The 23,041-nt window shown below is 43.3% G+C and overlaps 1 protein-coding gene across 2 annotated transcripts in view; it reads left to right on the top strand.

Annotated features, from left to right (window-relative positions):
• The first annotated feature begins 21 nt into the window (after positions 1-21).
• Positions 22-23,041, top strand: part of ABHD17B (abhydrolase domain containing 17B, depalmitoylase) — a 36,144-nt gene continuing 13,124 nt past the window's right edge. Inside the window, exons 1-2 of one of the 2 annotated variants that reach the window (XM_074994071.1) lie at positions 22-321; positions 8,080-8,554. In XM_074994071.1, coding sequence (XP_074850172.1) covers positions 8,088-8,554 — 467 coding nt within the window. In that variant the 5' untranslated portion in view covers positions 22-321; positions 8,080-8,087. The remainder of the gene's footprint in view (positions 322-8,079; positions 8,555-23,041) is intronic. The other variant, XM_074994072.1, reaches the window with a different exon arrangement.

Below are 23,041 nucleotides of genomic sequence, written 5' to 3' on the forward strand. Positions count from 1 at the left end.
CCTGCCGCTCCTTGGCTGCGACCCGCCCTCTGTCCGAACGCGAAGCGATTCAGAGCAGTTCAGTCGCTGCAGGAGGTGGGGACGGAGTCTGGCGAGGCCCGCGTAGACGCCAGGCTGTTGGCTTGGCCCTCGTCCTCTTCGTGTCCCACGGGGGTACGAGCGCCTCGGGCCCCGCGCGCCGCTGCAGGCCGCCGGGCGCAGCCGTTACTCAGCGCGTCCCGGAGTTCGGACGGCGGCGGTTGGGGGAGCGCGGAGGGGGCCGCAGCCCCACGAGGTAACCGGACGGAGCCACGCAACGGAGCCGGCCTGAGACGGAGACAGGTGCGTGTCTTCCCCCTCCCCCGGGGTGGAGCCGCCGCTGGCCCTGGGTGCGTCGGGGGAGGGGGCCATGTCTGTGCGCGGGGCTCGGAGGTTCGGGCCGGGCGGTACTTCGTGGGTCCGCTTCCGCCTCAGGACGATAGAGACGTTTGGTCGCTGCTCGGTCTGAGAGTGGGGCCGAGGGGGTCACAGCGGAGCGGGGGTAGGGGGTTGATGGCGTCTCTCTAGGGACTGGGCGGTAGAGCGGACCGAGCTGGGTTCGGATCCCTGCGGGGGCAGTCGGGTGTGAAGGCCCCGTGAATGGGGCCCCAGGCACAGAGCGGATGGGGGAGACGGACTTTGCGGCCCCTGTGCAGTTCCTAGGTGCTCTCCCACGTTCCCAGCCACTGGCTCTTGTCTCCTCGCTGTGACCCCGTGGGCGCAGAGCGCCATCCAGAGGGCTCCAGCCTCCCCCTTTCTTCTCCTGGGGCGGCGAAACAGGGGAGCCGACTGCCTCCACCCGCTGGTGTGAGCAGCAGCAGGTCCTACAGTTATGCGGGAAGATACTGAATCGATATTTGAAGCGCAGCTGCTGCTTATCTCATACTGGGTGTATGCGGGAATGACATGTAGCTCAGCTGGGTGGGGGGATGTATTTCTAAGATGTGTGGGTGGTTTTGGTCAGTAGCTTATTTCTAAGCAAATTGAGCTATGAAACATGTTGTTATAAGTGGAGAGGAGTCATGTACTTTGGTTTTCAAACCCATGAATTGGGAGAATGGTCAGAACAAACATCAGATATGTATTTTATAGGCTTTTAAACCTACAGAAAAACTCTTTTGTTTCTATGGGGTAACTTAAAGTTGGAGGCTTGAAAAATGTGAAAATTACTTTTTGGTTGCTGTGAGTTCACTAGCTTATAGTTTTGTCAGCTTTCTCTGGAAGTGAATTGTGTGAACTAACTATCTGGCATACAGATTTCAGTTACTTTCTGAATGGTGTTTAAACAATTATTGATCTGTGCCATGGTTTGTAAACATAACTATGCTAAAATCAAATATACCTATTTAAAGTTGATTCGTGGTGTTAAACTTATATTTTTGTAAGTATTCAAGTTTTAAATGGTGTGATGAGGTACCAGTTTGAGACAATGAAACCCCAACAATGCAGTTTTCAGTGGTTGTCAATGTGCAGATTGTTTTAAGCAGAAGAGTACTATAGAGCAGTGTCTTTCTTACAGAACACAAACATTATGTAATCTGACTTAATCCCTCATTTGTGTATATCTGGGATCTTCTGGGGATTGTTTGTTTTTGCTGTCTATTGTTTCCTCTGACTTTCTTCTTCCCCACCCCCCTAAATAAACCACTAGAGCTGTTTAAAATAGGAAATGTTCAGCAAGATTGGCTGTAGCAGTTAAGGAATTCTGTATTAGGCAGTTAGTGCAAGATATACTAACAAGTATGATCAAAAGTGTTAGTGAATATAGTAAAGACCATCTGGCTGCAAGAACGTAAGACTGGCCAAACCAGAGATACATCTCCCCTATACTGCCTACTGGCAGCAGGGGTCAATGCCAGATACTTAAGAAAGAAATGGAGAGAGAAGAATAATTATTGAATGATGATTCCCAGCTTCTGACAGTCACAGTTTTAGGGTTACCCAGAGTGTGTGGTTGTCTATCTTCACTCATAGTTTTTGTGGACCTTTCTGTCATGAATTCATCTAATTCTGTTTCAGGCACAGTTAAAATCTTAAGCTTTCCAGTGTTCCCTGGCAAGGAGTTCCATGGGTTGACTGTGTGTGGTGTGAGGAGTTAGTTTAGGTGTTGCAAAGCCTATCACCAGGGCCCCTGCACCTCTCTCTGGGGACCATGCCACATGCCTGCACACACACATGGCCTCTTACAGTAGTCAGGAAAAATCTTTCTGCCTGTTAATTTCATCTGAAGGGTTAAATAATGCTTTCTTACGCACTTTGTCACTTATGGTTTTATAGACTTCTGTTATATCTTCACTTCAGTCACTTCTCTAAATTAAAGCCTTTTAAATCTCTTCTCCTGTAGTGATTCTTAGGTCGTGTGCCCTACTCCTGTTTGTTCTTCCTGTTCCTCTTCCATGTCTAATGTGTTTTTTGAGATCGAGTGACCAGAACCACGTGAAGTTTTCAAGGTGTGGTTGTACCGTGGATTTATATTAGCAGCATTATGATATTCTCTTATCTATCCCTCTTCTAATTGTTCCAAATACCAAGGTTCTTTGTCCATCTGCTTGTTAACTCCTTCAAAGAATTCCAATTGGTGGAGTATCATTTTTGTTTACAAAAGTTTTGTTGACTCTCTTCCCTAACATGTTATGTTCATGACTATATTTGATTATTCTGTTCTTTTATTACAATTTCAACCAATCTGTCTGGCAGTGAAGGTAGGCTCATCAACACGTAATTGGCTGGCTCACCTCTGGAGCCTTTTTTGAAAAAATCGGACTTTTGGCTAAGATCATGTCTAACCTCCGATCATCTGGTCCGGGGGCTGATTTAAGTTGTAGGTTGTGCCATATCTAATATTTCCACAGTTTCATATTTGACTTCCTTCAGAACATTTGGGTGAATACCATCTTATTCTGGTGACTGTTCCCTCTACTTTTTTCTAGCCACAGGCAGAATAAATCTTATGTGCACCAAGGCATGTGCAGATGTGCGCTCACTGATCAGCTGGGCGGCACCTGAATCTCTCCTGGCTGGCCACCCAAGTGCTTATTTTACAGTTCCCTTGTCCTGGTGACTTATTAGTTGTTCATTTATCAGTTAGTATCTGTGTTGAAACTTTCCTCAGTGCTGTTCCTCAGACTCTTCACCATGAGAGAATGTCTCAGGTGTGGAAATCTCCCCACATTCTTGCAGAGAAGACTACTAAAAATAATTGGTTTAGCTTCAAAATGGCCTTGCCTTCCTTGACTTTATCTTTAGCCATGATGAAGCTCAATGAATTTCAGTGGACATTTCACTGAAAGCTAAAAATAAGTAGTCTATTTCTTCAGTGATCAGTTTTAGCATAAGTTGTTCAGGTTTTCAAGAAGAACCTAAAAATGACAGAATGACTACATAATTGATGTGTGTCTATTTTTTTAATTGTTTTGAGTCTCCATGTTCTTATCTGGAGCCATTGTGTTGATTCTTTAAAGTTGTGTTGATCTAATCCTTTATCTTTTAAATGGGGACTAATTCCTATAACTTTTAAATATATATTCAAATATTTTATCCCCTTTCCTATTCAATATTCATATTTTTGTTTCACTGTAATGAATTAATATCCTTAAACTAATTTTACTATAAAGGGATTTTAACTATTGGATTGCTGTGTAACTTCTGTTATACTGTTACTTCTCATTTGTCTGCTTTCAGAATTTTAGGAAAGAGTGAATTAAGGTGCGGAATAGTCCAGATATATGCTCCTAAAATGAGAATAAAAAAATGAAAACAGTTTTAAATATGTTGTATAGTGTAACTGTTTCATATTGGTAGTATTGTCTAGCTCCCCTACCAGGAACTTTGCAAAAACCTATTTGTCTTGCCTGTACTACCACAGGCCATTGACATAAATTAGGCAGTTTCAGCAATGTGGATGACATAGCTGAAGTTGACATACTCAGGTGTGCTTATTGCAGTAGTTTCACATTGGTGAGTTGACAGCTGACTGTCATCATCTCTGCTTACTCTTCTCTTTTTGGTGGAGTACAGGAGTCAATGGGAGAGCAATAAATCAGCTCCCTTCTGCATTGATCACTGCCTGTCAATCCAGCCCATAGTGAAGACATTCCCCAGGATACTTAACTTTATTTGTATCAGTAGTCCTTTTGAAGCACCGGAGGAACTAAACACATGAATAAATTTACGCACAACACAAGTGCTTATGGCATTTGGGAAACTGGTGTACTGACACTCAAAAGCTGACAAGACAAAAATCACCAATGTGTTCATGCTTTTTCCCCTCTGCTCACAGATAATGTCCACACTGTCCTCTAAAGTGTGAGCAATGCACTGTGGGTGTGTATGCCACAGTGCAGTGTTGTGGGAAAGAAGAGCTGATTGCATTCTTAGAGCAGCATGTTGAGTGACTATGTGAACTCTATATGCTGAGGTATGTCAAAGCATCGCAGCAGTCGCCATCCCCCCAACTTGTGACCCGCTTCCTACGGCAGCAGTCTTCTACTGCTGTTGTGTTCGTAGTGCTGGGTAGAACAGGAGCAGTCCAATGGTTTGCTCTTTGTTCCTCAAGTAGAGCAGTTAACTCAGCTTTCAGATACTTCCTAGAGCTCTGAAAGGGGAGGGGTACATGCCTGTTGGGTAACACAGATGAAAACGCTCATCAGAGCATCAGGACTGGTATTGTGGGATACTCGTGGAAGCCAGTTCTCTTGTTAAAAAAAATAAAACAGTATCTAGACTGGATCTTAGTTGACAGTAAAAGCAGGGGAAAAGAAAAAGGTCTCTCTCAGGGGTTGAAGTCGCGGAAACCAGGGTGGCAGGGAAAGGATCTGCATTACAGTGGGTACACTCGCTGTTTGGTCACCAGAAGGCAGTTTAAATCTTTCTGGCCATGTCTACACTAGCCCCAAACTTCGAAATTGCCATGCAAATGGCTATCTGCTCACAGGAATAAGGGGACTTCAAGGTAGCCGGGATCCTTTCGAAAAGGAGCCCCGTCGGGACGAGCCATGTGGCAGCAAGCCACGTCAATTTCGAAGTGCCGTGGCCGCCCACATGCTGATGAGGTGTGGAATATGTATTTCAGCGCTTCATTAGTAAACTTCGAAATGGCCATTTGCGTGGCCATTTCGAAGTTTGGGGCTAGTGTAGATATAGCGTTTGTCATTCATAGATGCCTTAAAACCCTCGCAGAACCCACATGCACTCCCTCAATGACTAAGCTCCTGGGAGGGGGGTGGTTTTTGGGTTTTGTTGTTTTGTGGGGGGGGGAGGGGGAGAGGGCGAGGGAGCGGCCAACATATAGTGTTTACACTGCTGGACTTCAAACCACACTGCCTTAGTTAAACTTTCAGGGAAGGAAATAATGGATCTGCTACCTTTTGAGGCTCTGGAAGGGAAAAAATTGTAAATAGAATACCTGAAATGTAATTGATTTATAAGAGCCCAAAATGAAGATTTGGAATATTCTCACTCATTAGACTGACCATCTTTTTTTCCTCCAGCTCTACTGAAGAGGTTAATTGCTTCAGACTGGATTAGATTTTAGCCTGTAAGGGAATTTCAGTGCCCTGCTTGGCTGTAGCAGTTTATTATTCAGCTGAAGCTTATAGGAGATTAATTTTAACACACAAGCTATTTATGATTTTTAAAACTGTCCGGTGAAAAGGGGGGTGGGCATGTTGGTTTTATGATTCTGAGCTGGTACTGGTGAAATAATGCCAGCTCATACATTGAAATCATAAAACAAAGCAGAAAATTCTGCTCTACAGTAATAAAATAAATATAAACCTTAGATTTTTGTCATAATTTAAAAGGTACTTGGTTTCTTAATGTTCTGAACTTTGAATACATATCAGAATTGGAAATGCCAACATTAATAATATATTTATACTTTATTGAGGTTCCTTAACCTCTCTCTCAATTTTCTTTGACAAGTACAGAGCATCTCCTGTGCATAGTATTCATATTACTCCTTGAGGGAATTCTGCACCACTGCGCAAGCGCAGAATTAACGTTCCTGGCAGCTGTTTTTTATATTATCGTTGTCTTCTCCCACCCGCACACACTGAATGAATGATTCTGGCTGGGAGAGGCGAGAAAGGAGAGAGGGGTTGAACTGCAATTACACTCTTTGTTTAGGGCAGATGTGGTTCTGGAAGAGAGGGCAGCAGTTTCATGAGCCAGAGTAGGCAGATGCAGAGAGAAAGGGGGCTGAGGTTGCCTTCTTCACAGGGGCCTGCCTGCCAGGGTAGATAAGAGGCATGGGATATGGGGTGGATGCACAGAGGATGGGATTCAGAAGTGCTAGTGAAAGAACATACTGGGGCAGGGCAGATGAGCTAGTGGAGTGACAATGAGCCAGGGCTTAGAATGGAGGTGCAGGTCACATGGAGATAGGGAAGGGGGAGTGCATGGCACATGGGAATGGGGAAGAATTTTGGGGAAGGAAGCGAGTGGGTGAAAGTCAAATGAGGAGTTATGCCTGACTGAATTGGGAGAGGGAATGCAGGAATACACAGGTATAGGGGAAGATGTGCCTGACTGAATGGCATAGGCTGGTGGTCAGCTAGGGCTGAAATGGGAGCAGCTGCCTAGTCACTAACAGTCCCACCTTGCTCCCCTTCCAAACTTTCTTCCCCTCAAAGCCATGTTCCATACTTTGCACACCAAACACCCTTGCAAGTTCATTCCCATCCACCTTCCTAGCAACTAGTCCTCTCTACCTCAGCTTCTCCTTTACCCCAGCTTCCCAAGCAATTACACTGTTTGAGGGATGTGGAAAATGTTTCCATATTGCACCTTAATTATTACTCCAAGTTCCATATTAATATTCCTAGTAAGAAAGAATCTACTTGCCTAAAAACACTTCCTGAATATTTTTTTTGGGTGTAGTTCCCTACTGTTCAAGATCCTGGGATTGGGGGGTGGAGCGGAGGAGAAAAGAGTAGGGACAGAGCCCTAATTAAATTACATGTGGCACTCCAAAAGTGCTGCGAGGGAAAAGTATGAAGTGCAGGAGTCCAGTGCACAACAGGCATGTAGGGAAGGAATGCAGACAGAGTCCACAGGACTGCTGGTGAAATCCCCATGGGCCACAGGCTGCTGCAGTGTACTTAGATGGGGGGAAACGCATGCGGCCTGCTGACGGTTCTTGGTTGCCCATCATTGCTCCATATGTTGCCTGTGTTGGAGGGGTTATGTCTGATATGTCACACATCTGTTGAAAGTCTTTGGCAAAGTAAATGAGGCTTGGGTTCTATTCCAAGCTCTGCCTGAAGTGACCACATGCAAACTGTCATCTTTATTTGTAAAATTGGCAGCTGCCAATTATCGCCTAAATTACAAATTTCATTAGCAGCACAGGTTTCATATAAAGGGCACAAATTAATGGCAGTTGGTGAAAGAACTGTGACTGGAACTCTCAACTTACAGTTTACTGTAGCTTAGCAAAGTTGCAGCTATTCTATATGGGGTCTCTTTCCCTGGTATTACATTCTTAATATAGTCTGAAGGCTGGAGCTTTTCATGTCATGAGATTCCCTGCTGTAGGGGCCAAAATCACATTACTCTCAATAAGTTTGAAATGGTTGACAACACAGTAGTGATTCTTGACTAACTGAGGTCATTATTTCTTTGCATAGAAAACATACTATTTAGAATTGTTTTTTCAATTATGGTCACTAGCTTAAAGTTTTTGAAAGGAGCAGTAGCATTCTTGGCCAAAATAAGTCATGTTAATAGTTGTGGGGTTTTTTTGAGGAAAATTGTTGTATGTGTCTTAAGAAATATTATTATTCTTTGATAAAAATGTTTTCATGGTTAATAACATTGAGCATACTATCTGTATTTTTAAATTTAACTTCTAATTATCTAAATAAAATTTTCAGATGTTAAAATTATTGTACACATTTTTAGTTACAAGTTGATATTAGTTTGAAATTTTAAGAATGTTTGCTGTAAAACATTCCTCCAACATTCTCCTGTATTCTATAGCTACAATGGTATGTTAATTTTATTCTATGTTCTTGTATGGAATTCTAAATAGAAACTAATATTTTTATTTTTCTCTTTCAGAATAGAAGATGAATAACCTTTCCTTTAGTGAACTGTGTTGCCTGTTCTGTTGTCCACCATGCCCAGGGAAAATTGCTTCCAAACTGGCATTTTTACCTCCAGACCCTACTTACACATTGATGTGTGATGAGAGTGGTGGTCGCTGGACACTACATCTTTCAGAGCGAGCAGATTGGCAGTACTCTTCAAGAGAAAAAGATGCCATTGAGTGTTTCATGACTAGAACCAGCAAAGGTAACAGGATTGCCTGTATGTTTGTGCGTTGCTCCCCTAACGCCAAATATACTTTGCTCTTCTCACATGGAAATGCTGTTGACCTAGGTCAGATGAGCAGTTTTTACATAGGACTGGGTTCACGGATTAACTGCAACATATTTTCATATGATTACTCTGGATATGGAGCAAGTTCTGGAAAGCCAACAGAGAAGAACCTGTATGCTGACATCGATGCTGCTTGGGTGGCTCTTAGGACAAGGTAAGAAGTTCTTTGCAAATTGTTTTTTCACTGTGCTTTACAAATTGCATTTAATCTATGATAGCATAGAGTCTATTTCCATCTTAAAATACTGGATTTTAGAGTGGTCAGATGAATATCAGATTTGGGTGATGAGACTTCACTGCAACTCAAGTGAGAAGTGGGTCTTAATGGTGTTACTGGACAGCTAGCTTTGTTTTTGTAAAATTATTGCTATATGTTAAATATTCTTTAGGTTCCATTTCTGCAGATTGGGGTATCTTGCAGGATCAGGGCATGAATGACTGTAGATTTGAAATTCTAGTTCTCAAGGGCAGATAGCTTTGGAGTAATCTGCTTAATTAGTGTGTGTATCTTGCTTCCACTGGAGGGTTAATAGATGCCAATGTCATCAAATGTCAACCAGACCCATTGCTCCTGAAGTGATATTACATTTGGTCTGAGAAAGCGTTTTCTTGGTTGGTGTGCTGGTAACCTGCAGCATAGTCTTTTCCCATCTCCTCCACTTCAAACCTGTAGTTTTAGCAGTGTAGAACAAGTAGGTTAAGGGGCAAATGAGATGCCCTGACTTTTGGGAGTGGGGCCTTGCCACTGAATGGTTGGGAACACAGATTTGGAGCACACTGCCCCTTGGGGTGCAAGAAACCTTTTCTAAAACATTAGAACTTGTATCTGTGTATGTGGGAGTATTTATTTAAAAAGCAAGCATGTAAACTCTTGCACAGACAAAAGAACAGAATTGTGCATCTAAGTTGTAAAAAGTCCATTGTGCTTGAGAAATAGTATGTGATTGTTTTAGACACTGGTTAGATTTTCTTCAGGGTTTGGTGCTTTTTTGAAGTGCTCTTCAAGAGCAAAGCTAGTCCCACATCTAATATAGCTTGCTGTAGGAGGGCTTGTCTGATAGTCTATGTCAACACTAGGCAAAGTAGGCAAAATAAGTTGACCACAGATAAGCAATTCTAGCTACAGCAATCGTGTAGCTAAAATCAACGTATTTGCACTTGGCTGTCGGCCATTGACTTCCCTTACTCCTTGCATCTCATGAGGAGTACAGAGATCGACTGTGACCCCTGAGAGGTCAATTTCACACATTATAGAATTACAGGGCTGGAAGGGACCTCAGGAGGTCGAGTCCAGCCCCCTGCATCATCCTTACTACGTGCGTGAAATTGAACCCTGGAAGATCAACCCCTGAGCAGGTTGATATTCCAGTGTAGCATAGACATAGCCATAGTGGTATGTCACTGTGATAACTGCTACTTAGCTCTGGACAGCATAAGGAGCATACCCAGGGATTCCAGGAGCCCTGGAAATTCTCAACTACTAAAGTGCATTAGGGAGACAAGTTAAAATTACATAGGCAACCTTAATTTTGACATGTCAGCCATTGTAAGTGCTTCATTGTACAACTGAATTCTTAAAATTTTGGATTGAATTAACAAGGCTTTCATAGCTAAGATTGAGAGGTTCCTTTCAAGCTTTTCTCCCCCTATATCTTAATTTCTGGGGGAAATTTTCTTTTTGGTAGAATACCTCATCGGATTGTAGCCAGAGAGGGCGGTTATTTCAGTGTAAAGTATTGTAAAGAGAGAGGTTTTCTCAAGAGGAAGTAGCTTATAAAAAAAGATTTTTGAATGCATGTTTTGAATATTTTATTCTGAGGTTTTTGGTGTGTGTGGTTTTTTTTTTTTTTTTTTTTATATACATAACCCATTAATGGGAACTAATGCACAGAACTACACTGAAGTATGTCAAACCTTTTATGACATCTGGGAGTCCATGAAGGCATAAATTAGTAGTATTGTTTATATAATGTTCAGTGGAAACTATAAGCATATGCTGAGCTTGTACATTCAGTGACCAAAGAACATGGGAAATGGTGTACAATGTAGTCTTTCTCCTTTCCACCTGAAACTTTTTACAGATAATCTCCCTTAAAGGGGACCAAGTTTAGGTAATTGAACAAAGTGTTTTGAATTGTCCCTAGGGTAGAATACTGATTTCTACATTCATTTGTGCAAAAGAAAGGTAGGTGCAGGGGGGAGGGATAGCTCAGTGGTTTGAGCATTGACCTGCTAAACCTGGAGTTGTGAGTTCAATCCCTGAGGGAGGCCATTTGGGGGCTGGGGTAAATAAATGTCAGGGATGGTGCTTGGTCCTGTCAAGAGGGTAGGGGACTGGACTAGAGGACCTCTCAAGGTCCCTTCCAGCTCTGAGATGTGTATCTCCAATTATCTTTGTGCCCATAATACAAGAACTAGAGGACACCAAACAAAATGAGTGCGTAGCAGGTTTAAAACTAATAAAAGAAAGTTCTTCTCCACTTAGCGCATAGTTAACCTGTGGAATGCCTTGCCAGAGGAGACTGAAGGCTGGGACTGTAAAAGAATTAAAGAAAGAGCTAGATAAATTCATGGAGGTTAGGTCCATAAAAGGCTGTTAGCCAAGGATAGGAATGGTGTCCCTGGTCTCTGATTGTCAGAGGCTGGAGATGGATGACAGGAGACAAATCACTTGATCATTGTCCCCGGGCCCCCCGGGGCACCTGGCACTGGCCACTGTCAGCAGACAGGCTACTAGGCTGGATGGACCTTTGGTCTGACCCAGTATGTGCATTCTCTCACAGTTTGACAGTCTAAAGGGGCTGGCGACCTGAAAGGGAGTCATTTTCCCAGCCTGTTTTTGTAAACTTAAGTCTGTAAATGGATATTAAAGTATTAGAATTCTCTATCTTAATATGAAATTACAGTTTGAATACTAGTAACAAAGGAATCACTAATAAGTTTTCTTGTTTGAAATGAGATTCACAAACCTATGGCCATTTCTACACAGGCCACTTCCTTTGGAAGTGGCATGCTAATATACGGAGCGAGAGATGCTAATTGGCATGGATGCAAATTTCCCATGCCTCATTAGCATAATGTCATGTGATTTGGAGTCCAGAAGAACGTTCTTTTGGACTCAAACACCGTGTAGCAGTGTAGCCCCAGCGGGGGTGCTTCTAGAAGGAAGTCCTCCTTCAGGAGACCCCTTCTTCCCCAAAAATCTTCAGAACGGTCTTCCGGACTCCAAATAATGTGACGTTATGCTAACGAGGCATGGGGAATTTGTATCTATGCCTCATTTAGCATCTTTCGCTCCGTGTATTAGCATGACACTTCCGAAGGAAGTGGCCTGTGTGGAAACAGCCTATGAGATTAGGTATTTTGCAGCCTGGCTGGCAGACCAGACCTGTCAGCTGGAGGTACAGGATGCATATATGCCCTTCTCCCCTTGCAGGCAGGCAAACCAGGTCATCCCTACTGCAGAGCAGATGTAAAGAATGGGGGGAAATGACATAAAACCTCCTGACTCTCATTGGCAGAAAGGCTTCTCTTTCTTCTCATTTGCTTTGACTCTGCATTCCCTGTTCACCCATGCAGACTGCAGAGTGGCAGCAAAAGCTAAGAGGAAAAACTTGCATTGTTGCCTGCACCTGTTCTACTAATTGATGTGTGCTTGGAGAGCTGTTTGTTCTGTGGAGATCCAGGTGCCTCAAGTACTCAGACAAGGGTATTGTTTCCTGAAGCCACTCTCTTTGACACAGGATAGTTCCTGAAGTAGTGGTAGCACCTCATCAGCAAAATCCCTCAGGCCTGGCACAGATGACGGCATCACCTGTAGAACTGGCAAGTGGCAGCTTGCTCTTCCCAACCCCTGCAGGGAGTATTGTTTTCTTTGACCTCATACATTCTATGGTGTCTGTTCTATAAGGTTAGAAATACCTTGGTGTGTCTTAGTCAAAATTTATTCTATCGCTACTGAAAATAATTGTGCTATTTTTGTTTTTCTTGGTGGTCAAGGATTTGTAGCATCTAATGGAAGGAAAAATTACCAGAAAGAGTGGATTCTTCACTGCCTATGGAGGGCCTTTATAGTGATGTCCAGGCTGGCTTCGCTCAGCCTCTTCCTATGAATGTGAAAGCTATTGAGGACATTAAGCCCATAGGAATAAGTAAATAAACCAAAGAATTATCATGTGGCACCCTAAGTGCCCTTGCATGCCTTCAGACACAGTGTAGTGGGGCACTATTGCAAGTATGGTCTCTTAGCTCATTTAAAAAAATTTAATGCTGCCTGAGTCTCTTCTTTATGTCTCATCTCTCTTTGATGGCTTTCCATGTAGCAGGCTTGATCCACTCCAAACTCTTCTTCCTATCCTCGAAACCCAGACACACCTCTCTGCTCTTTGTATAGACTGATGCAATCTGTTCCCATACCGCGTTGATTTTATCTGTGATACTGGTAGGTAAGTCATCCCTTTAAATCTTTCAAAGCTTGGAATCTATTCCTCAGTTGAATGGTGAAGGCAGTCTTCATGGTGACATCTTGTAGTTTTTCAACATTGAAGTATCTTTGTATGGGTGTCTTAGTGCATATTTTTCACAGCTAGAGTTTCACAAGTGCCATCACTAGGTGGTCATCACTACAAATGTCCCCTTCTCGCCTCACTTTCACATCTTGCAAGCAGCATCTCCATGTACAGTTGATCATCAGATGGTCGATCTGGTTCTTATCTCTGGCGTTTGAATACTAGGTCAGCTTGTGAATGTCACAGTGTGGGAAGAGAGGCCCTCCAACGACCAGACTGTTGATGGAACCAAACAATACAATTCTCTCACCATTGTCATTCATGCCAATGCCACACCCATTTCTGCCCAGGGCCCTGTCATAGTGTGTGTTGTAATTTCGCACTTTGGCATGCAGATCACTCACAATCGTAAGATCATGGTGTGATGTAGACTACATTTCTGCCTGCAGCTGCTTGTAGAAGATGTCTTTAATTTCTTCACCACTGTCATTAGTTGGGGCATAAACCTGGATCTGACCTGGGCGATGCTAAATCAGCCAGAATTCAAGAAAAATACAAGCAGAATTACAGAGAGGCAAACCGAAAAGCAAAGAAGCTAGTGAGAGCAGACAAATAAGCTTTCATGGACAACTTTGCAACAGAAGCTGAAGATGCAGTGAATCAAGGGGAGCAAAGAAACGTGTACAGAAACACCAAGCTTGTTTCTGTCAAGTATCATGGGAGGACATGTGTCCCCATCAAGGACAAACAAGGGCAGTTATTGATAACAGAGAGAGCAAGAAGCATGCTGGACAGAACATTTAGACGTTCTGAATAGACCACCACCTGAAGAAGTGGACATCCAGGAAACTGAAGCGGACTTTGATATTAACATTGTTCAACCAGAGACAGAAGAAATCAGTGCAGCCATCAAACACCTGAAAAATGGTAAAGCTCCGGGACTTGACAACCTGAACATGGAGTTGTTTTATAGCAGACTCAGAACTGGCAGTCACCATTCTCCAACCACTGTTAACAGCAATTTGGAAAGGACAACAGATACCAAAGGAGTTGTCAAAATTCCCAAGAAAGGAGCACTCAGCGACTGCAACAGTTGGCATGGGATCACCCTCCTAGCCATACCCAGCAAGATCAAGGTCATCATCTAGAAGTTCTCAGATGCTGTCAACAAGTCTCTGAGGAATGAGCAAGCCTGATTTTCACAAGGGAAGGGAATGTATAGACCAGATTTTTCACCCTGAGAAACATCGTAGAGCAGTGCACAGAGTGGCAGAGACAGTTATAGAATCATAGAAGAGTAGGACTGGAAGGGACCTCGAGAGGCCATCGAGTCCAGCCCCCTGCCCTCATGGCAGGACCAAGCACTTTCTAGACCATTGCTGAAAGCCATCTGTCTAACCTCTTCTTAAACATCTCCAGTGATGGAGATTCTACCACCTCCCTCGGCAATTTGTTCCAGTGTTTCATCACCCTGACAGTTAGGAACTTTTTCCTAATGTCCAGCCTGAACCTCCCCTGCTGCAATTTGTCCATTGCCTCTTGTTCTATCCTCAGAGGCAAGGAAGAACAAGTTCCCTCCCTCTGCCTTATGACACCCTTTTAGATACCTGAAAACTGCTATCATGTCCCACCTCAACCTTCTCTTTTCCAAACTAAACAAGCCCAATTCTTCCAGCCTTTCTTCATAGGTCATGTTCTGTAGACCTTCGATCATTCTCATTGCTCTCTTCTGGACCCTCTCCAATTTCTCCACATCCTTCCTGAACTGCGGTGCCCAGAACTGGACACAATACTCCAGCTGAGGCCTAACCAGCACAGAGTAGAGCGGGAGAATGACTTCTCGTGTCTTGTTCACAACACACCTGTTAATGCATCCTAGAATCATGTTTGCTTTTTTTGCAACAGCATCACACTGACTCATATTTAGCTTGTGGTCCACTATAACCCCTAGATCCCTTTCTGCTGTACTCATTCCTAGGCAGTGCTTTCCCATTCTGTATGTGTGACACTGATTGTTCCTTCCTAAGTGGAGCACTTTGCATTTGTCCTTATTAAACTTCATCCTGTTTACCTCAGCCCATTTCTCCAGTTTATCCAGATCCTTTTGAATTATGACCCTATCCTCCAAAGCAGTTGCAACCCCTCCCAGCTTGATATCATCTGCAAACTTAATAAGTGTACTTTCTATGTCAATATCTAAATCGTTAATGAAGAAATTGAACAGAACTGGTCCTAAAACAGACCCCTGCGGAACCCCACTAGTTATACTTTTCCAGCAGGATTGAAAACCATTAATAACTACTCTCTGGGTACGGTTATCCAGCCAGTTGTTCACCCACCTTACAGTAGCCCCATCTAAGTTGTATTTGCGTAGTTTATTGATAAGCATATTATGTGAGACCGTTGCAAATGCTTTACTGAAGTCGAGGTATACCACATTCACCGCTTCTCCCTTATCCACAAGGCTCGTTATTCTATTAAAGAAAGCTATTAGATTGGTTTGACATGATCTGTTTTTAACAAAACCATGCTGGCTGTTCCCTATCACCTTACCACCTTCCAAATGCTTGCAGATGATTTCTTTTAATTACCTGCTCCATTATCTTTCCTGGCACAGAAGTTAAGCTGACTGGCCTGTAGTTTCCCGGGTTATTCTTGTTCCCCTTTTTATAAATGGGTACTATATTTGCCCTTCTCCAGTCTTCTCGAATCTCTCCTGTATCCCACGATTTTCCGAAATTGATCGCCAAAGGCTCAGATACCTCTTCTATCAGATCCTTGAGGATTCTAGGATGCATTTCATCAAGCCCTGGTGATTTGCAGACATCTAATTTTTCTAAGCAAATTTTAATTTGTTCTTTTCTTATTTCAACTTCTAAACCTACCCCTCTTTCACTAGCATTCTCTGTCAGACATTCCTTCAGATTTCTCAGTCAAGACCGAAACAAAGAAATCATTAAACATCGCCGCCGTTTCCAAATTCCCTGTTACTGTTTCTCCCTCCTCACTGACCAATCGCCCTACCCTCTGCTTGGTCTTTCTCTTGTTACCAATGTATTTGTAAAAAGCCTTCTTGTTTCCCTTTATGCTTGTAGCTAGGTTGAGCTCATTTTGTGCATTAGCCTTTCTAATCTTGCTCCTGCATGCTCGTGTTGTTTGCCTGTATTCGTCCTTTGTAATTTGTCCTAGTTTCCATTTCTTATACGATTCCTTTTTTATTTTGAGATCATGCAAGATCTCCTGGTTAAGCCAAGGCAGTCTTTTGCCATGTTTTCTATCTTTCATACGCAGCGAGATAGCTTGCTTTTGGGCCCTTAATAATGTCCCTTTGAAAAACTGCCAACTCTCCTCAGCCGTTTTTCCCCTCAGTTTAGCTTCCCATGGGACCTTACCTACCAGCTGTCTGAGTTTACCAAAATCTGCCTTCCTGAAACCCATTATCTCTATTGTACTGTTTTTCCCTTCTACCCTTCCTTAGAATTGTGAACTCTTATGATTTCATGATCACTTTCACCCAAGCATCCTTCCACTTTCAAATTCTCAATAATTTCCTCCCTATTTGTTAAAATTAAATCTAGAACAGCTTCCACCCGGTAGCTTTTTCAACCTTTTGGAATAAAAAGTTGTCTGCAATGCAATCCAAGAATTTATTGGACAGTCTGTCCCCTGCTGTATTAGTTTCCCAACATATACCTGGATAGTTGAAGTCCCCTATCACCACCAAATTCTGGGCCCTGGATGATTTTGTTAGCTGTTTTAAAGAAAGCTTCATCCCCCACCCCCCTCCCTTCCTCCTGACTAGGGGAACTGTAGTAGACTCCTAGTAGGACCTCCATCCTTGTTTTTTACTCCTCTGAGTCTAACCCAGAGACTTTCAACCCGTCCATCTCCTACGTCCATCTCCACCTCTGTCCAAGTGTGTACATTTATATATGTGTATACTTATACGTATACTTTGTCCACTTGGAGAAGGCTTTTGACAGCATACATAGAGAGACCCTTTGGTGCATTCTGAGAGCCTGTGGAATCCCTCTACAACTGGTCCAGCTCATCAAGAGCTTTTACAGCAACTTCACATGCAGAGTGGTATGCTGCGATCTGTCTTTCGATGTCAAGGCTGGGGTCAGACAGGCATGTGTTGGCACTGCTCTTCAACATGGTGATCGACTGGCTGATGTGAAGAACAGCAGCAAATGCATCAAGGAGTATCAGATGGACACCTTTTTCCACACTGGAAGACCTTGACTTTGTGGACGACCTTGCATTGCTTTCTACTCTCAACACGTGCAGGAAAAAACACAACACTTATGCCCCTTTGGACACCAGGTTGGACTAGGAGTTAGCCCAAAAAAAAAATTGACACTCACTTTTATTCACCAGCAACCATCAAGATAGAGGATGCAGACTTCCCAGCACAGACAACTTTACGTACTCAGGCAGCATCATCCACCATGATGGAGGCACTAAGAATGACATCCAGAGCAGACTCAGCAAGGCAAAAAATGTCCTCGGAAGTAAGAAGAGTGTATGGATATCTACAAAGTAGGGTGTCCACATCAAGCTTAAGCTGTACCAGAGCTGTATCGTTATCAACACTACTGTATGGCTCAGAGTGCTGGCGGATGACCGAGTGCGACCTTGCCAAGCTCTGGTCCTTTCACACCACTAGACTTTGCAAGATACTTTGCATCTTTTGGATGAAGACAATCTCCAGCCAGACCTGCCCCTGTGTTACCACCAAGAGGATGTGACCACTATCATCATGAGAAGATGCTGGAGATGGATAGGGCACATGATGAGAAGGAAGGCAGACGCCATTGTAAAGAGAGCACTTCACTGGATGCCTGAAGGATGATGAAAACATAGGAGGCCCAAGACAACATGGTGGCATACTGTTGCGGCAGACAAGAGAATGAACAACAGCTGCGACATATTGGGGGGAAAAAATGACCAAAGATAGAAATGGAGGATCTTCGTTGCTGCCCAACACGCCAGCAAGTGTAACAGGCTTTAACTAAAGTATCTGCCTGAGGAGGAGTCAGAAAATCCAGGCAGTTATCCTAGATCAGTGGTGTCCAAAAGCAAGACACCCTGTCAACACAGGCCTCTTACCCTACCCCCACACCATCAGACAGACACCATCTCTTCCCCTACCCCTGCTGCCAGGTGCAGTGTCCCCAGTGACTCGCCAGAGCCACACCACTGGAACTGCCCAGCCCCAAGCCATGCAGCTCTGAGAGTTGCACAACATGGTGCCCGAGCCACTGCACCAGTCCACTGAGCCACATGTACCACAGTATGCTTCCTTGTTCACCACATGTGGTGAATGGGGCAGTGTATTGGACACCATGGTCCTACATTGCCTACAAATGGGTGCAAATTAACCTGTCCCTGCTCTTCAGAATCAGACTTTACTATATGTTGTTCCTACCCCATCCGCAAAGAATCAAAGCTACAGAGCACTTCTCAACAGTTAGTATCTTAACTTTCATTTAAAAAAGAAATCAAAATCAAGATTGATCTTAAAATCCTCAGTAGCTGCCATTGATGGAGGGCACGACATGATATTTATAGAAGTGAAATGTGCCTGTCTCCATATCCCAATTACATATCTCTGTCTACAACATTATAAAGTAAGGCTGCCCTCCTTCAGTTTAGTAGCAGCACTACAAGTGTTTTAAGAAATTGTTGATGGTCTTAGTGGGAGCTCTCAGGAGTCACAAGGCTTCAGTGGTCTTTCAAGTGCGGTCATTGGTTCTCTGATCTCCTTGGCATGGTACAAAGACAGCTTATTTGCTTTTGAAACAAAAGGCTTATGGTATCACAAGGACCAATTGCAAACCAAAGTCTGGATAGTCTGCCCCTAGATACCAATTTTTTGAAGGAGCCTGTGAGCCAAACAGGTTATGCATAGAACTACTATCTGCAATTCTAGCCATAAGAATTAAATTCCCATTTGGTTCCCTTTTGAAGCATTGGTGCCCAGAAAGAGTCTCAATCCCTCCATCTGCACCACTGTCACAGATTCTTGAATTGCATCAAACTTGACTCGGGTCAGATTTGACAGTTCAGACTGTCAAAGGTCAAGTTGCTGGTTTATCTAGCTTTGTTCACTTCCCCGCCTCCCCACCATACCCCATGGTAAATAATGTTAATCTGGTCCCGTAGGGTGGCAGTGAACTCCAGAGTTTGTTGAGGCAAGTACATAGTCTGACATTGGGAAGAAAGAGTCTAGAAGATTAGTCTTTGCCATTAGGATAGATGGGACTCTGACTGGTAGTGTAATATTTAGAGAATATTTCTGGATTTTGTGTCACAAGTAAGGTTCAGTATAGTCGCTTGACCCAAATCTGGGGGGGAAGTAAGATATCTGTAAATACTGTAAAACATCAATGCTATGGACTGTAATAGGCGGGCAATATTGGAAGACAGACTAGTCACACATTTTTGGATCTGTATATAACAAAGAATATGATGTGGTTTGAAGGTTTGCAGCAGACATTGGAAATGTATCTGAAACAGGTTGTGTGCTAGGTTCAGTAGCCAAAGGTATAATGACAGGGTAAGATATAAGCTTATCTGTTCCTCCATCTCTGCCCATAATACTTCCCAAGCGTGTGAACTGCACCACATCTTCCAGGTCATCCCCTCCCAGTGTGATGGTGTGGTTGAACTGGTTGATCCTCATTGTCATGGTCTTTCCCTTGTTACTACTCAGTCCAGTCATTATGGGAGCTTTGTCTAATTACCTTCTGACCGTTAAGTGAACGGCCACGCTCGGGCATGTTAGGGTGAATTGCACGGGCACTTAAACAATGTGGCGAGGTACGTGGGGCGGAGGCAGGGTCCAGAGGCCCTTTTAAATTGTGATAGGGAAATATGCCTTAGCACAAAAGGCTAAACCACAAACTCCAGACCAAGAACTGAGGAACCAAGTGAATTGGGGAAGTCTAACCCAGTAAGCAGTGGAATTTACTGAATTGCTTGCAGACTGCACTGTCTGCAGCCACCCCTAGGTCTAAAATTGACAAACAGGAAGACTCTATACAGAAAAGAGCCATGGCCTCTGACCTAGCAGCCCAGAGGCGCCAGCTGCATACCTTAAAAGGGAAAAAGAAGTATGGGATGTATGGTTGTGTAAAAAGGGGAGGGGGCTGAAAGGGGCTGCAGGCAAAGAGAAGCAGAAGCACCCAGGATGTGATGTGTCAGGCCTTGGGTGGAGCCAGCAAATGACAGATCATAAAAGGGGGCAACAAAGTGAGGAGGAGGAGGAACTTCCGAATTCTGGAGAGACCGGATGCTGTCTGCAACAAGGACTGATCACCCTTCCCTGCTCCTCCTGCCTGCTCACTAGTTAAATAGAGTAGTGTGTGAAAATCTATTGGTACCACGAAGACATATGTAACATTATAGCTTAGATAACCAGATGCAGTGTTTTATTGTTTTGTTCCTGTACCTGCTCAGCTACGTAAGTAAAAGTTAGCAGCTGCATTTTATCTCTGGCTTTTCTTTTGATACCCTGCCATAGCTATGTGTATTGTTGTGTGTATGTCTTTAGTTTTATGAGTCTGTAAGGGTCACATGTAAGGCTGAGACAAAGACACCCCAGGACCCCCAAGCGGGCTTTGACCCAATGAGTGGGAAGTTCTGAAAGCAAGCTGCCTCAGCTGGGAAACGTGGTCAGCTGAACCTTCGTGCTCTAGAGAACAGAGTGGTGTTTGTTTCTGTATGTCACTTTCTCCTATTAATCCTTAAGTCCTATCCCCTGAAACTCAAAACTTACACTTCTTGGGGACAGATAACAGCTCTTAAAAATCAGGATAGATAACAGCCAATGAGTTCCACCAACCCGTGGGCTATTTTAGAGAACTACTGGGAGTTAGAAAAACCCCAGGGGGTGTTTCTTTTCCTTTTGGGTGTAATCCTATTCCTTCTGTTAGTAGTGTGGTGTAAGCCACAGCTATAACTACGTCAGTTTCATAATAAATAGCACAGCCACTCTCAGTGGAGTGGGCCATCACTGAGAAGCAGCCCTCCCTTTTCCCCAGTTCAACACTTCACCTACCTGTCACCTCCACCCTTATTTAGGACTTGGAGCACAGCATATTTGCTCCTCAGTGTTTATGATCTTTTCTTCCATACTTTCATGCCCAGTGTGAAAGGAGGGCGACATCATTAGCAACATCAGTGTCCTCTAGCTGTTTGTCCGATGAATGCCTCATTGTTGGCCATCTGTCCTGTTAATAATCCAGCCCATTATGATCAAGAAAATTCAAAATTCTCCATTCCATATGGGATTCACAAGTAATATATGTGAAGGCAAAACCCCGTATCTTCAACACAGATGTGAAGAGTGTGCTCTTGTATGAATGAGAGACCTGGCATACTTAAAAGTCTTCTGATCTTAAGCTATAGATATTCATAAACAGATGCCTGAGGTACGTCCTTCACATCAAATGGCAAGACTTTGTCACAAATTAGGGGCTTTGGAACAGAGCAGGACAAGAACCAATTGACCTTCAAATAAAGAGAAGAATGTGGGAATGATTTAGTCCACACTCTCAGAAAACCATCATCCAGCATAGTCCACCAAGCTCTTACATGGGACCCACCAGGAAACGCAGAAGAGGGAGACCTCAGACAATGTGGAGAAGGTCCATTGAGATTGAAGGACAATGGCAGCATTACTCCTGGAGCCAGCTAAAAGTCTTGTCCCAAGAAAGAGTGAAGTGGAGGAGACTTGCAGATGACCTAAATAACTTGATTCTTCAGAAGTACTGAACTATTGGAACCTCTTACTTGATTTCAGCACTTCCAAATATCCAGCCTTCTGTTTAGGCATTTTAAGTATGGACTTAAAAGCCTAACTTCAGGCTATATAGTTTTGAAAGTCTTGGCCTCGTATCAATTCTTCACCAAGTTCCTTTGCTTGTATTTTGCGTCATCATTCTCCACTCTTCATCTGATGTGCTTATTGTTACCCCTTCAGTTCAGGATTTGTCTCTTGCATGTTGGCACAGTCTCCTGTCAGTATGGCACCAAACCTGGGTCTTTTGGAATTAGCATAATGTAAATATTTTTAATTTATATATTTTTATTGCTTTTTGGAGTGAATGAGAGAAGCCACTGCTGTAGGAACACTGTTCCTGATTTTTTTTAAATTAACTTGGGTTTTAATCTATTTATTAGTGGATGCACAGAAAGGAAAAAGGGATTTCAAAACTACATTGTTGCAAGTAACTGAAGGCGTATTTTGGGGAGAAGGGGGTAAACGGTCAAACTTCTTTTAGAAAATGACATTTTTCCTCAAGAATTACTCTGTTTTATGCAGTTACTTTTCACCTCCCCCTTCCCCTACAAAAAAAAATTCAATTAGCACTACTGAGCCAAGACAGTTAAATGAGGGAATTCACAGTTGCCAGTAGAGGGAAAAGCAGCAGCACTGTTAAGCAGCTCTTCTGCTGGTTATTGGCTTAATCACAAGGAAAGGAAAATACTGGATCTGTCATCTACGTTGTCTCCTGTCAAGCTGCAGGATCAGGAGGAGCAAGAGATGTGCTCAGTTGGCTTTCCCTTTCCCATTCCCATACAGAAGTGATGAGGCAAAGACAAGAAACCACCAACCAGTTACTCTCCCTGATTTTTTTTTTTCCATGGTATAAGCTAGCATAGTGAGGAGCGCTTTGTGTAACGTATGTGATCTAAATACTATAATCCCAAAGAGACTGTGGGCTAACATTTGAAGACATTTAATGTCTAATTTCAAAAGCATTGAAATCAAGGAGTTTTAGGCACCTGGATGCTTTTGGAAATCCTACTACATGCATAAATACCTTTTTTTAAAAATCTGACCCTATGCCTCCTTTGGGAATAGCAAGAGCACAGTTGCATCAAATTCTTCCTCTCTGTGTTCTTGACATGCTCTTTACCACTCTTATATGCCCGATTTTTATGCTGAGGATGATAGACACTGACTATATTCTGCATATTCAACTAACGGAATGAATTTCATTGCTATTTGATCTCTCGCTCATACCTGACATTATTCACATGCTACAGTAACCAAGTCAATAAAAGAATATTGTACCACTTGCTGCACTGTAGACTTGAATCTTATTCGCACAAAACTGATG

The sequence above is a fragment of the Carettochelys insculpta genome, chromosome 5 (genome assembly GCF_033958435.1).
Source record: "Carettochelys insculpta isolate YL-2023 chromosome 5, ASM3395843v1, whole genome shotgun sequence".
Classification (NCBI taxonomy): Eukaryota; Metazoa; Chordata; order Testudines; family Carettochelyidae; genus Carettochelys; species Carettochelys insculpta.